General features: G+C 41.9%; 2 protein-coding genes across 9 annotated transcripts in view; one reads left to right on the top strand and one right to left on the bottom strand.

The window, feature by feature from the left end:
* LOC128738794 (myocyte-specific enhancer factor 2) overlaps positions 1-5,983 on the bottom strand; it is a 196,503-nt gene extending 190,520 nt beyond the window's left edge. For 7 of the 8 annotated variants that reach the window (XM_053834178.1, XM_053834184.1, XM_053834181.1 and 4 more), the window contains exon 1: positions 5,073-5,983. The gene's annotated coding sequence lies outside the window, so the exon portion shown is untranslated. The remainder of the gene's footprint in view (positions 1-5,072) is intronic. The other variant, XM_053834177.1, reaches the window with a different exon arrangement.
* A 5,652-nt stretch (positions 5,984-11,635) lies between these two features.
* On the top strand, positions 11,636-13,264 carry LOC128737549 (methyltransferase-like protein 25B). The gene is made up of 3 exons (XM_053832217.1): positions 11,636-11,737; positions 11,797-12,991; positions 13,056-13,264. Exons 1-3 carry the CDS (start codon positions 11,636-11,638, stop codon positions 13,130-13,132), a joined length of 1,374 nt encoding a protein of 457 aa, XP_053688192.1. The 3' UTR covers positions 13,133-13,264.
* The last annotated feature ends 1,426 nt before the right edge of the window (positions 13,265-14,690 follow it).

The raw sequence follows: 14,690 nt of genomic DNA, 5'->3' as shown, positions 1-14,690 counted from the left end.
CTAATAACGTTACGCTGCTCAAGAGGTGCGAGGTGCTACATCAATTGCCCGACAGAGATCCTCGCAAGAAGAATCATCTAGGTTTATCCAAGACAACATGGGGCAAATTCTAAATACGGATGAAATGATTTTGAATCCACTCCATACGGAAAACCCACAAAGACAATTATTAATGCGGATTCCAAGCAATTGCCCAAGAGATGCCTACTGATAAGGCTGGAACCTGTCCGTCAACGACGAATATATAACGATTGTTGGCTTTTGACGTCCTGAGAATGGTCTGCCCAAACCTCTTGCGACTGGCAAACCTTTTTGGTTCCAGCGTGATCCAGTTAACTGACTGGTTAACAACTTAAACTGGTGAACAACTTAGAAGTTTTCGATTTTTACGTAAGCTGAGATCATTTTAAAATTAACATAAAACTATTTTCCGATCTGTACCTAGATTTCAGTCTGTATAGCACAGCGGTTCCCAAATGGGGGTTCGCGAACCCCCAGGGGTTCGCCAAAACTTTAGTTCGCTGCAGAACAGTATAGAGAAATCCGTCAGGGGGTACGCGAACCGAAAAAAGGTTGGGAACCGCTGGTATAGCATTAACTGTAGACGTAGTAAATATATATATATAAATAAACTAGAAGACCCGGCAAACTTCGTACTGCCACAAATTGGGCTAAATATACGATATGTTAACTTCAGATGAACTCCTGCTGCGTTTTAGAAAAAGGGATATTTTCTAGGTATAAGTCAAGTTTTGCCGTTGTCTAAGGAGTTCTGCGTTTGGTTTATTAAACGCTGGGATTTCAGAGAATGTCTAAATTTAACAACTGTATTAAGTCATTAGTAAGAAATGCATATCGGTGTAAAAGTTGGTTTGCCAATCCCCGCAATATCAACAGTCGTGTTTGTGGTAGTTGCATTGAGTCTTGTTTTATAAACTCTGCTGGTTAAAAATAGTAATACTGGATGTTAATATATTTGTTGTAAAATTTGGTACGACGGCTAATATCGTCTGCTGCAACTTTGAAATTTCTCGATAATTTAAGGGCCAATTTTATATTCTGATATGTATTCAATATCAATAGTCATCAGATTTTTATTTTTTTTTTTTGATTCATAAATCTATTGATAAGAATTACCCAAAGGAATTGCATTGCTGAATCTCGATAACTGTTATTCTCAATTCTCAAAACAAACTAAATTTTATTATTCCACAAAATCAATTGATCGCTGTATTGTTCCTTTGGTAATTCACGCACTAAAACAATTTAACATAAAAGCGTCATTTTATAAACCTTTTTACACTTCTAAAGAGTCTAATACGAAATGAAATCGACTGAAAGTTAAATACGATTGTTTTTTGTTTTGATTACAGTCACTTTAACCAGCTTGGGTCATTCGTGACTTCTGCGGGGTTGGGATTTGAACCCGGGTCCTCGGCGTGAAAGGCGTGAATGCTAACCACTACGCCGGGACTGACCCTTAAAAACGATGTATAATAGTTGCATCGTTCACTTTTTTTTTAAATTTTAAATCATATGCTCTTACTGTTGATTTATTAGCTTGATATTGAGTTAAACCGAATATGCTCATAATCCGGTAACATATGCTAAATGCATTCTTCATTTGACGATTGGGAAGTGGCAATTTAGTGAATTTAGTGCTTAAACCTTTTGTTAACCTGCACTGGATCTTCTGGCTACGCATCCGATGTAAAAAGGAATAAAAATGATTCGTGTTTGTTTCATAAATTTGATAAATGAATGAACGAATGAATGAAATTAACGAATTTTATTGCTAACACTTTAGGCTTGAGTTTAGGTTGATTAATAAGTTGGACCTATTGATAGATTATTTTCTGAAATTGTAAACCCCCAAAATGTTTAATAGCATTGTTAGATGTGGCGATTCCAATGAAGGTAACCACTTGTTTGTTTGAATACGACAACGGTGCTGCAAAAAATCGTACGATGATCATAGCAGCCAACGACATGGAGCATACAATGCGTTGCGGGTTTTATATGGAAAACTAATTTTTCGAGTTTTCCTATCTTCCGAGTAAATTTTTCAACTTTTCTCGCCGTAAAAACATAGCGGTGGTGGAAACGAACACAATAAAGAAAAGACGGCTCAAATCGGACGCTCCGTTCTCAAGTGATGCGCGGTCGAACTTTTTCACTTCCATTTTTATATATAAGAATATAATACTAAGGAACAGTAAAGAATGTATAAAGTACATGGACCTAAGAATGCTTTACCGATTCCGAAAATGGTTCCCAGTTGACGATAACGTTTATTAATAATGTACGCTGCCTAAACCGCATTTGGCTGTTCAATACAACGCCTAGATCAGTAACAGTAACAATATTTCTCGGGTACTTTTTCATTTCGACGTATCTGACAATGAGAGATACCCTTCGTGTCTCCTCTCTTCCGCTTTTTACGGCGAAACTAAAGCATTAAAAAGAAAATTTTCAAAACATTTAGCTAGCTTGCAACTCCGGCAACCGATTCATGCAAAGCTGATGCGCTAAAATGCATTAGTATCGCCGTAAAAAGCGGAAGAGAGGTGACACGAAGAGAATCTCTCATTGTCAGGTACGTCGAAATTGTTGGTTGGCAACAAACAGTGTGAATAACAAAGGTCCCAAAACGCTCCTTTTAAGTACTCCAGAACCTTTCTGAAACCACTTCAACTGACGGTTTCCCGCGCAGTTATTCTTTGTACAATGCATGTGGAACGTAAACTTTTTCTCGATCATGCCTGTAAAAGGTGCAATAATAGTGCTGGCAACCTGCTTACTGACAAGATGGCGGTAGCAGTCAGGGGAAGGAGCACTTCCGGACGTTGTAGAATGGATATCCGCAGGATTAGGTTAAGAACTGTGAACAATGGCCAAGCTGTGGAGCCACCAAAACAGGAGGAGGTCAAGAAGACAATCAGTGAGCTGAAAAACGGTAAGGCTGATGGGAAGGACGGTATCCCGGCTGAACTTCTAAAAGCGGGGAGCGAGCGGCTGTACGAAGCAATCCACCAGATCATTGTCAGGATCTGGGAGAAAGAACAAATGCCGGAGGAGTGGTTGGATGGCCTCATTTGCCCAATTTTTAAAAAGGGACATCGACTGAAATGTAAAAACTATCGAGGAATTACATTGATCAATTCTGCCTACAAGGTGCTTTCCCGTATCCTGTTCTGCAGACTGAGACCGTTAGCGGAGTCCTTCGTCGGCGAGTACCAAGCTGGTTTTCGTGAGGGTCGCTCCACGACGGATCAGATGTTTACCCTGCGTCAGTTGCTAGACAAGTTCCGGGAGTACAACTTGCAGACACACCATCTATTTGTGGACTTTAAAGCGGCGTACGATTCAGTTAAACGAAATGAGCTGTGGCAGATAATGCTAGAACATGGTTTGCCGACGACACTAGTTACGCTGATTCGTGCGACGCAGGACGGATCCAAATCATGTGTTAGAATAGCGGGTGAGACCTCAGCTGCTTTCGTGACCTTGGATGGACTGAAGCAAGGGGGTGCACTCTCTAACCTGCTATTCAACATTGCCTTGGAAGGTGCATTACGAAGGGCAAACGTGGAAAGGAATGGAACTATCATCACGAAATCTCACATGCTTCTTGGTTTTGCGGATGACGTCGATATCATCGGAATCAATCGTAGAGCAGTGGAAGAGGCCTTCAGGCCCTTTAAAAGGAAAGCTGCGAGATTGGGACTTACCATTAACACCGCCAAAACGAAGTACACGGTAGCTGGTAGGGAACGTGGGAGCCCAAGTGGTGTTGGTGCCGAGGTGGAGTTAGATGGGGAACGATATGAAGTAGTGGAGGAATTTATATACCTTGGAACACTCGTGACATGTGACAACGATGTAACCCGCGAAGTGAAACGACGAGTTGTAGCCGCGAATCGGGCTTTCTACGGATTACGTAGCCAGCTGAAGTCCCGTAATTTGCAAATTCGCACAAAACTGGCGCTCTACAGAACACTAATCCTCCCGGTGGCCCTTTATGGACACGAATCATGGACGCTAAAGGAAGCTGTCTGTTGCCTGTTCAGTTACAGTGAAAATTAGTGATAATTTTTCTACTGGAATTGTCGCTCCATTTGGGATACGTCAAGGCAACCATCAGTCGGTATATTCTTAATATACAGGAGTTAGACAAAATTCAAACGGCAATAACTTCTAAAAAATAAGACATTTTTTAGATGAAACCAGCTGCATTCGACGAGGAAATTATTCTAGTTTTGCAAAATATTTCGAAATTTGCAGTAGTCAATGGACACCGGAAATATTAGTTCCAGCCTTCCGGCCTTCTTGTGAATCACAGTAACGCCATTGTCATTGTACCAATGTTTAGTGAAATTGAACAGTCCCGGGAGAAGACTGTACTGGGCCTCGGGGAAAAGTTGGGTTCGTATCCGATAATAGTTGGCTTCCATTGTAGCCTGGTTCGATTCGCGGATCCCCCAGTTTGGTTGAAGAAATGCTACAATGACCCTCCCTTATATAATTTTTTGCTCTTTTCCCTCTACGTCTTGTCCCACTCTAGGGGTACTATCAACACCTTTGTTTCATTACTTTTTTCTACCATTCCCTTCGTTTATTGTGAAGACTACCCTTAAAGTTTTAGTGGGTTGTTCAACAGAAGATTATTCAAAAATAATCAACGCTTACTGAGAACAGTTCCGCATAAGTTCTACTGCGCGTTTTATCGATGAGGCGAATGATTGAAAACTTACCCGAAATTCGTGCATTCATTGGAAGAACATCTTCCAGTGATTCATATCGAGTCCATTCACAAGAAACCGAACGGATGATATGGCATTGAATGAAATAAAAAATTAGCGCCTATAATTCCGAACCGCACAGTACGATTCGGCAAATGGCAAATGACAAATCTAGCCACGAACTTTTTTGTCGCTTTCGCGGTGTGGTCAAAAATGTGCGATTTAGGTAGGTACCTACATACAGTAACAATTCATGGTACGGCACAGACCCCGAACACATCAACAAATCGATACCCCCCGATAAAAGCGCAGAATGTTCAGGCGACTTACCTCTTATCAGCGGGAATCGGGCACACACTAGCAGCAGCAGAGTTTCGCGAAAGCAACAGAAGAAAAAAAACTTGTCTTATATCATCACATTATCATATTCTGGCTTCTTCAGGTTGTTCGTTTTCTTGTGCTTCTTCTTGCTTGCTTGCTTGCCTCGGTTCTCTTGTCACTGGTTTCTGCTGCTATTATCACTCTCCACTGCTATCAATTTTCGCTCGCGTTTTTTTTCGCACAATCAATACTACACCAACCGAAGAGCGACTTCTTGTACAGTGAATGACTTCCTTCCTTGTGGTAGGAAGGCTTTAAGGATGTTGAATATTTATTTTTTTCGAAAAAAAAATTCCACTCACTTCCTCCTGCGAAGCATCTCAGTAGAAGGGACCCTCTCGTCTGCTGACGCGTTGGAAACCTCCTGCCGACTCGCGGACCCTCGGATCGACGATAGTTCGTTCCTTTCTTCAATAACGTCCTACTGTCTCTTTTCTGCCGCTTCAAGACGGGGCAGATCAAGTTGCACCTTCGTGTGGGACGTCAGAATTCCCTCTGGTGTTTGCACAGCACACTTGCACGCACGGGCAAGTAAGTCTGATTCTCCCGAGCGAACACGGATCCTGCTTCTTCGACCAGTGCTAGCTGCGTCACAACACTCACCTTCCCGGATTTTCTCCGCCTGCCAATTATACCGCAAAACCTACTCACGGTCAGATATTTCCTATAACATCGAACCAAAATACGCAAAAAAAAAAGACTGGAGACTATCGGCCAAAGACAGAGGCACCGTCTTCAAACTGGCGAATACACGTTTTCTACACTTTTAACATTGAACAAATCCGGAACAAACGGCAGTACACTTTTTTTCAGTTCAGAAAAATAAAGAAATTGCGAGATTTTCGCACACCGCTGCTGGCCTCTACTACCGATGATGGCAAGATCGAAACGACGAATAAAATATGCGTATGTTGGTACTGTGGTGCTGTGCTGTCGCCTTTGCTCTTTCGCCAGATGAAAAATAACGAAACATTCGCGTGTATGAATGAAAATATACGGCTGTGTGCGTGATCGATCGTTACCAGCTGACGTTTATGCTGCGTTATGCACGACAGTTCGCTGACAGCTTGCAGCCGTTATGCTACCGAACGAGGGGTGTCTGGAATGAAATGTGTGACGTTTGAATACAAAAATGAACAAGCTGAGTTTTGTGGAGTGTTTCTCAGCATTTTGCAGCAATAATGGAAAACTTTGAAGAGGGCTTCAACATTATTGCTGCAAATGGTTTCTAATGAGCATCATAGCTTATACAAAAATAATATATCATAACTCATAAATTAGTTTTTTGAACTCTTTATGACCACGTGTAGAATAAACACAAGTTTTAATAATAAAAAATGTTCACATTTCGGTGGTCAAATTTTCTTCGAATAACCGTGCCTATTTTTAGGGATAAATCTATACAAAATCCATCACAAGAAGTCGTAAATGGAATAGTATCAGCCATAAAAAAAACTACTAATTTAGTTGGTTTTATACGAATTTAAACCAAATTTACTGTTTACGCTCAAAAATCAACGCTTGTTTCCAAAAAAGTGGTGCTCAAATTACCATTTTTACAAATTAAACGATCTAGAAGCATTAAGATTTTTTTTATTGTTATCAGAACTTATTGCGTTGATATTGTACTAAAAGCACAGAAAAACAGACATAATAATTATCGTCCCATTCTTCGCATGCTATAACAGTAATTTCAAATTCAGTGTTGGTTGGGAATGTTGCCGTATTCGGCAAAGCGGTGTTTTTTAGCGAAAGAAGGGGAAGGCCACTTACAAAATGCTTGCTTGAATACAAATTGACTTCTATATGATTCGAACGAAGACGAGAACAAGGGTGACAGTAGCCACTGCTTTATAAAGGGTTAATTCGTGCGTTTTAACCAGGTAGAAGACTCAAACCTTTGCGCCACAGACTAACAGACTGAACACTGACGCTTTGTTCTGGTGGTCTCATGCTAGAACACAAAAAGGTAATTGCTGCGTGACAGCTCCGCTCGCCTACACAGGCACTGCTACACTTCCTTACTGTAGGGTCGTTGTCCGACATTTTTGCAACGTATCAAGTCCAATGTATCTTGCCGATTCTCACTGTATGGATGATCTGACTTGAATTTTTTTTAAATGTTCTGCTATAAGAAAACAAACCGAAATTCAACCGATAACCGATATTCAACGTTATTGGCAGGAATATCGAAACACGCTGGGGAATGTTGGCCCCATGCTTCACAGTTCGTACGATTCATATAGAAGTAGTGCATTCGCTAACCACTAAGTAGTTCCTACATAATAGCAAACCGAAATTATGTTGTTCGTCGTGGGTAACCCCGTAAATTTTACAGCGAACGTGGGACTAATTTCGAGTGTTGAAGAAACTCGCCGAAGTTATCGATCAAGAGAAGATTATGAAGGAATTCACTAGCTCTAATACTGAATGGGTATTTAACCATTCGGTGGCACCTCATACGGGCGGGAGTTGGGAGCGGTTGGTACGTTACGTACCGTAAAGAGCAACTTGATGGCATCCCGAAAAAATCGTCTGACGAAGTACTTCGTAATACTTTCACTGAAATAGAGAACGTACTTTATTCCAGACCACTCGCCCACATGCCGATAGACCCCGATTCAGCTCCCGCTCTTACTGTGAACCATTTCCTACTAGGTTCCTTCAACGACACAAAACCACTTTCAACCTCTCACTATCTCTCACTACTGAAGATATAGAGGTTATCGTGGACCACAAGCTACCTCGGAACTATTGGCCTAAGGGAAAGCTTATCAGTGCTAGTCCTAGTCAAGATAACCAAGTTCGTGTTGCAACTTGCGACTTGCCAGTGGTAGTCCACTGGAGTGTACCAACGGCCAGTCACAGCTAACGATTCTTGAGGTTCACTACGAACAGTAGTTAGTTAATCGAGAATCCTATATAAAACTATATTGCTTATGCTGTACCCTAACAAAGTAGTGCTTATTGGCTAAATCATAACCAGTGGTTATTATCTATGCAGCGCAAACGTACATATTTTCGTAACCCCACAATACGCCGGTAATAAATATGCTTGTGTTCAAATATGACCATGTTTAATTAAATATTCTTATTAAAGTTGATTAAATATTATATAGAAACCGTTATTGGACGTCTCGTAGAAAGTGCATCAGAAACGATACCAGTAACGATACATAAAGGAAAAGTTAGTCATAAATACAGTTTTTTATTAGTACGAATCTGAAGATAATGTATAACAATGTTATGTAAAATCTCAATTGGCAGGAAAATTATATTCTCCCAGCAAAACGGATCTGTCTTTTCTTTCATTCCGCGGAGAATCTTACTTACTTACTTACTTAATTGGCCTTACGTCTTAAGACAAGGCCTGCGCAGTATAATTTCTCCATCTGTTTTGGTCCATGGCAACTGATCTCCAGTTCCGCGGGCACCCAGTGCTCGCCAGATCTCGCTCCACCTGGTCTTGCCACCTCGCTCGTTATGCCCCTCTTCGTCTTGTTCCTACCGGATTTGATGCGAAAACCATTTTTGCAGGATAGTTGTCCGGCATTCTAGCAACATGTCCTGCCCAACGTATCCGTCCAGCTTTAACCACTTTCTGAATACTTGGTTCGCCGTAGAGACGCGCGAGCTCGTGGTTCATTCTTCGCCTCCATACATCGTTCTCTTGCACTCCGCCAAAGATGGTTCTTAGCACCCGCCGTTCGAAAACTCCGAGTGCTCGTAGGTCCTCTTCTAGCAGTGTCCACGTTTCATGCCCGTAGAGGACAACCGGTCTAATTAGCGTTTTGCACAGTGTGCATTTTGTACGGGGGCTCAAATTGTACGACCCCAAGTGCTTGTGGAATCCGTAGCAGGCCCGACTTCCGCTGATAATACGTCTTTTAATCTCACGGCTGGTATTGTTGTCCTCAGTTGCCAGTGAGCCAAGATATGCGAACTCGTCGACTACCTCGAACTCATCCCAGTCGATTACCACGGTACTGCGCAAGCGGGCCCTGTTGCGCTCGGTCCCGCCTGCCAGCAAATACTTCGTTTTAGACGTATTTATCTTCAATCCAATCTTCTCTGCTTCGCGTTTTAGTCTGGTGTACTGATCTTCCACCGCCTCAAATGTTCTGCCAACAACATCCACGTCGTCAGCAAAGCAGATAAATTGACTGGATTTATTGAAAATCGTGCCCCGCATTTCGATCGCCGCTCGTCTTATAACACCTTCAAGCGCAATGTTGAATAGCAGGTAGGAAAGACCATCTCCTTGTCAAAGTCCCTTGTGAGATTCGATTGGGTCCGACAATCCACCCGAGATTCTCACACAGCACTGGATCTCATCCATCGTAGCCATGATAAGTCTAGTAAGCTTATCCGGAAAGCCGTTTTCGTCCAAAATTTTCCATAGCTCTTGTCGGTTTACGCTAGCATATTTGAAATCGATGAACAGGTGGTGCGTGGGGACTCGGAATTCGCGGCAATTCTGGAGGATCTGCTGCAGGGTGAAGATTTGGTCCGTTGTAGACCGACCCTCCATGAAACCGGCCTGGTAACTTCCCACAAATCTATTGGCTATTGGCGATAGTCGATGAAAGATGACTTGGAACAGCACCTTGCAGGCGGTATTCAGGATAGTGATTGCTCGGTAGTACTCACAATCCAGCTTATCACCTTTTTTGTAGATAGGGCAGATAACCCCGTCTTTCCACTCCTCCGGTAGTCGTTCCGTATCTCAAATCTTGACAATCAGTTGATGCAGACAGCCGGCCAACTTGTCCGGGCCCATTTAATAAGTTCCGCTCCAATGCCATCCTTTCTCGCTGCTTTGTTGTTCTTCAGCCGCTGGATGGCTTCTTTAACTTCCCTTATCGATGGGGGTGGCACATCTTCGTTGCTTGCTACACCAACGTTGTCACTTCCTCCGCTATTATGGTCTTCCGCAGTTCCGCCTACATGCCATTCAGGTGTTGATCGTAGTGCTGCTTCCACCTTTCGACCACCGCACGATCGTCAATCAAGATACCTCCGTTGGGTCTCTGATAGAACTTCCGTGTGTCGTGAAAGCGGTACAGCTGTTCGAGTTCTTCGCACTCCTCCTCTTGGTGGCGCTTCTTCTCCTTGAAGAGTCGGGTTTGCTGCCTTCGCTTCTGTTTGTATCGCTCCACATTCTGACGGGTGGCTCTACGCAGCATTTGTACCCGCGCTGCGTTCTTCTCCGCTACGCTGTTAATGGCTGTTTTCACGTCATTCCAAAAATCCTCAAGATGGGTTTCATTCAGCTCACCCTCTTCCGGTAGCGCGGTTTCGAGAGATAACGCGTAGTTTTCGGCGACTCCGCTTGCTTCAGTCACTAGGTAGTGATCCGAATCAATGTTAGCGCCTGGATAGGTTCTGACGTCGATAATGTCTGAAAAGTGCCGACCATCTATCAGAACGTGGTCGATTTGTGATTATGTCTGGTTGGATGATCTCCAGGTGTGCCGATGGTAGAGGTTATGCTGGAAGAAGGTACTACGTATGGCCATGTTCTTGGAGGCGGCGAAGTCGACAAGTCTTAGGCCGTTTTCGATCGTTTGCGGGTGAGCGCTGAACCGTCCAACCACCGGTTTGAATTCCGCGGAGAATCATAATCTTGAAAATCCCGTTGAACTGTATTCAACACATATGATTGGCTTATTGCTTAATTCTGACACTGACTGTGCTTGACATGTATGCTTATTTTAATAGTCATTTGCTGAACAGGATCTTTTTTTTTTCATGCGAATCAATGCGTAGAAGAATTTCCGATCGATTGATGTAAAAATACTGAAAACCAACAAGCAAATCGCTGACGTTAAAAATCTGACCAATTTTTGTGTTTAGATTTTTTAGAATGGCTCCCTACATAGCCAAACCTTGCCGAAAGACGTAGTCCTACGTCAAAAAATTCGATTTTTTAGCATAGAGCTTGCTAAGCCCAGTGCAAAAGGCTACAAAAACTTATCGTTTTTCACTCAAACGTATGTTTTTTACCGGGGTATAACTGGGGGAAAACAAAAACAAACGTGTAAAATCAATGTAAAATCTAACAACAGCAACAACAAATCGCACGTCGATGTGTGCGTGCGGCAAACGTCAGCAAGCTCAATTGAAAAAGTATTTATTATCTTAAAACAAATTTCAAATGTGGCTCTGATACACTGACTGAGGTCGAGACAGACGACCTTATCCGTTACAGAGTTAATTCCAAAAAAAAACGGTTTTTGAAATTTAACAGCTCAACCCTTCGTAAGTTTACATCATTTAACTTATGTAAACTTACTAAAACTTTTTTGTCAATTAAAATTAAAATCACCCAAATAAATAAAAACTGTAATTCACACAACAGACATCTATCTGGCAGCACTGCTTAAACACTTCGCACCAAAAACAGCATAAATGAAATGATATTCATTCATTTCATTCATCGTGCTCGTTGCGATAACGCAAACATTCCTACGCACGTTTGTTTACGTTTACAGCGGGTGGCTTGCAGTATTATGAACAACCAAAGTGCACTTATCGTGGATTTACGTAGAAAGATTCTTCAATCGCGCAAATTGATCGACATTTATCAGTGGCTAATCGATTCATACGTTCTCGTAAATAATTAGGGTAGTTTAGAATTATGTTGTTGATTTCATTCTTCACTATTTTTCAGGATTTCTACGTTGACAATCACTGGGACCGTCTGCCACCATGCTGGCAGACTTGTTTCGAACGTATCAAGGTGCAAGAACTTCAGGCTTTGCTAACGGACGATTCCGATTCTGGAAAATCCACAGTATGGCCTCTTTCAATATTAGCTATTCGGGTATTGCTGCGGGAATTAAGTATATCAAGAAAGCTTCGGCAGACCGACACTGGTTCTGATTCAAAAAAGCAACAGACAGCATTCTGCTGTCACAAAAAATTGTTTGATAAGTCGGTGAAACTGAAAAAGCGACACGAAATTGAAAAATTCTGCGAAGAATGTTGGTTGACAGGCCAAACCACGAATGTGGAACATCTGGTAGATGTTGGATCAGGACAAGGCAATCTAGCTCGTTCGCTGAACTACGGTTATGGATTGCAGGTTTGTTGCATTGAACAGGACGAACAACTGGTCAACACAGCGAAGCTCAAAGATGAAGAACTATCCTGTCGACTAAAAAAACAGTTCAAAATTGAGTCTACCCATCATCCGGTTCATCTTAGCAGAAAAGAAAACCTAGAAATGATTGATCCTTGTAAATTTGTACAAATGATTCTTGACTCATTCAACATAGAGGCGAGCACACCCTTCCGATTCGGTTTGATTGGACTGCACCCCTGTGGTGATTTGGCAGTCATTTTAATAAAACTATTTCTCTCTTGTCCGGAAGCTACATTCATTAAAATAGTGTGCTGCTGCTACATGAAACTGTCGACGAAGGAAGACAAAACGAAAAGTTTCGGCTTTCCATTAAGCGAATTTAGCAACAAACATAGGCTGAAGCTAAGCTACGAAGCACGGGAAATCGCCTGCCACGCAGTGGAACAATACTGTAACAAACTGCAAACGGATTATGATGAGCTGAAAGTGCATGCTTTCCGAGCGGCCGCTGAGAAAATCATCGTCAAACTGCACCCCCAGCTGAAACATTCCGGACTGAAGAGTACAAAAGTGACTAACATGAGCTTTCAACAGTACTGCGACAAGGCACTCGCCGGACTGGGAATCGAACTACCTCAGGCGGAAACGCAATCCGAAGACACCCGGTCCAATCTGAGCAACTGGCAGCGGGTGGTGAAATTCTACACCTTACGGTTGATGTTCGCACCGTTAATTGAATCGGTGATTCTGTACGATCGGTGGCTGTACCTGCTGGAGCAAGGTGAGGAAAAGTGCTAATGTAAAGTAGGATACATTTTAAAAGGAAACAACTTCTTTTTTTGTAGGCATTTCTAGCAAAATCGAGGTGTTGTTCGATCCGGTTCTATCTCCCAGAAATCATGCCTTAACCGGGTGGAAATAATGTAGCCAATTCACTTTGATAAATATATATTCTGTTAACATCACTAAAAAGCTGCGTGGATTGGATTCATCTACATCCATCTAGATTACTAGTTAAATCAGATAGTAATTGACGTAGGTTTAAAATGAATAACATCAGAATACAATTTGAAATTTTTATATAAGCGATTTGCGTGTTATGTCTGTATCGACTTTCAGAATTTTTCCTTTAATATTTTAGACACTATATAATGTCTGTAAAATCAATTCAAACTCAAATGAAGGGGAATCAGGTTCGGACTTAAAAAATACGAGGCTCGACCGTCTCTTCATTCAGCTCCTTGGAACAAAGAGGAAGAAGGAGAACGTGGACCTGCCATACCAAACGCTTCCTGTATTAATACAGTCGTGGGAATTGAAAGAGTCTTTGTTAGGTTAAGGGTGAGCCCTGCTGCAGTCTAAGCCCAAGTGCCTTATTTCACTCTTTGAAACTGGATGTGTAATGTAATAAAACAACAAAATACAAAACTGAAGAAGCAATCAAATCTATGAACTAGACAAAATGCAAAATTTGAAAAAATAAAGCTACTAGAAATGCATTGGAAAAAAAATTAAAAATTCACAATAAGATGAATGTTGCATCTACGGAATCCTGAAGTCCTTGAACTCTAGAATGACGAAAGACACTATCGTCGAAATTTTGTCATTAAACGGTGATGAATAGGCAATCAGAAAATGTCACAATTGCTAACAGTAAGCCAGTCGGTAAATTTGAGGCTACCGGCCGTATCCGCAGGATAAGAAAAAAACACTTAACAATCATACCGAACGGTCCTTTTAAGGGCCTTAATTTTAAGCTTGGTTCAATATTCAAGATCATGATTTTCTCGTGAAAACCAGTCTAACATAGTTCTACGTGAACTATAACTGGAGCGAAAAAACTCCATTTCAATCTTATATTTCAGTTTGAAACAAAATGAAATTTCTGTTTGTGAGTAAAACAACCATAAATATGATTGAACCTTTTTGAATTTTTATTCTCCGTGTGAGTTCTATTCTGATTCCTACCCGAAGCAATGAAAACTTGTGGATTAGCAAAGGAAGAAAACAGAAGGGATAAATTAGGGGCCACACTCACTGCCGTTAGTATACTAGAACAACTATTTCGACATGCGTAAGGACGGGGAGGAAAACCTGTTCACAAACGAACGCGAGGTGGTCGACAGGTGAAAGCAGTTCTTCCGTTCGATACGCATCTCAATGAAAATATAACAGAGGGAGACGAGACGGAAGTTAACCTATAGGAATGCCTACAAACGATAACAGCCTGCCGGCTCCCGATCTCGAAGAAGTCTGGAGAGAAATCGGGCAGCTGCAGAATAATAGAGCCGCCGAGATGGACCCACTCCCGACAGAACTCTACAAAAATGGTCAAAACCGCTAGCAACCGCACTTCGCCGGTTAATTTCAAGAATTTGGAAAGAGTGTGGTTTATCCCAACTACAATAGGGCGATCGGCTAGATTTGCTGTAATTACCGCGGCATTACCCTGATCAACGCCACCTACAAAGTGCTCTCCC

This window comes from Sabethes cyaneus, chromosome 2 (genome assembly GCF_943734655.1).
Source record: "Sabethes cyaneus chromosome 2, idSabCyanKW18_F2, whole genome shotgun sequence".
NCBI classification, from domain to species: domain Eukaryota; kingdom Metazoa; phylum Arthropoda; class Insecta; order Diptera; family Culicidae; genus Sabethes; species Sabethes cyaneus.
This window is presented reverse-complemented; position numbering and strand designations above follow the sequence as displayed.

Bases quoted from the DNA above. Each gene is read 5' to 3' on its own strand.
- LOC128737549 (XM_053832217.1), top strand. From the start codon at position 11,636: ATGAACAACCAAAGTGCACTTATCGTGGATTTACGTAGAAAGATTCTT. The intron at 11,738-11,796 runs GTAAATAATTAG...ACTATTTTTCAG, and splicing joins TAATCGATTCATACGTTCTC to GATTTCTACGTTGACAATCA. The intron at 12,992-13,055 runs GTGAGGAAAAGT...CTTTTTTTGTAG, and splicing joins GCTGTACCTGCTGGAGCAAG to GCATTTCTAGCAAAATCGAG.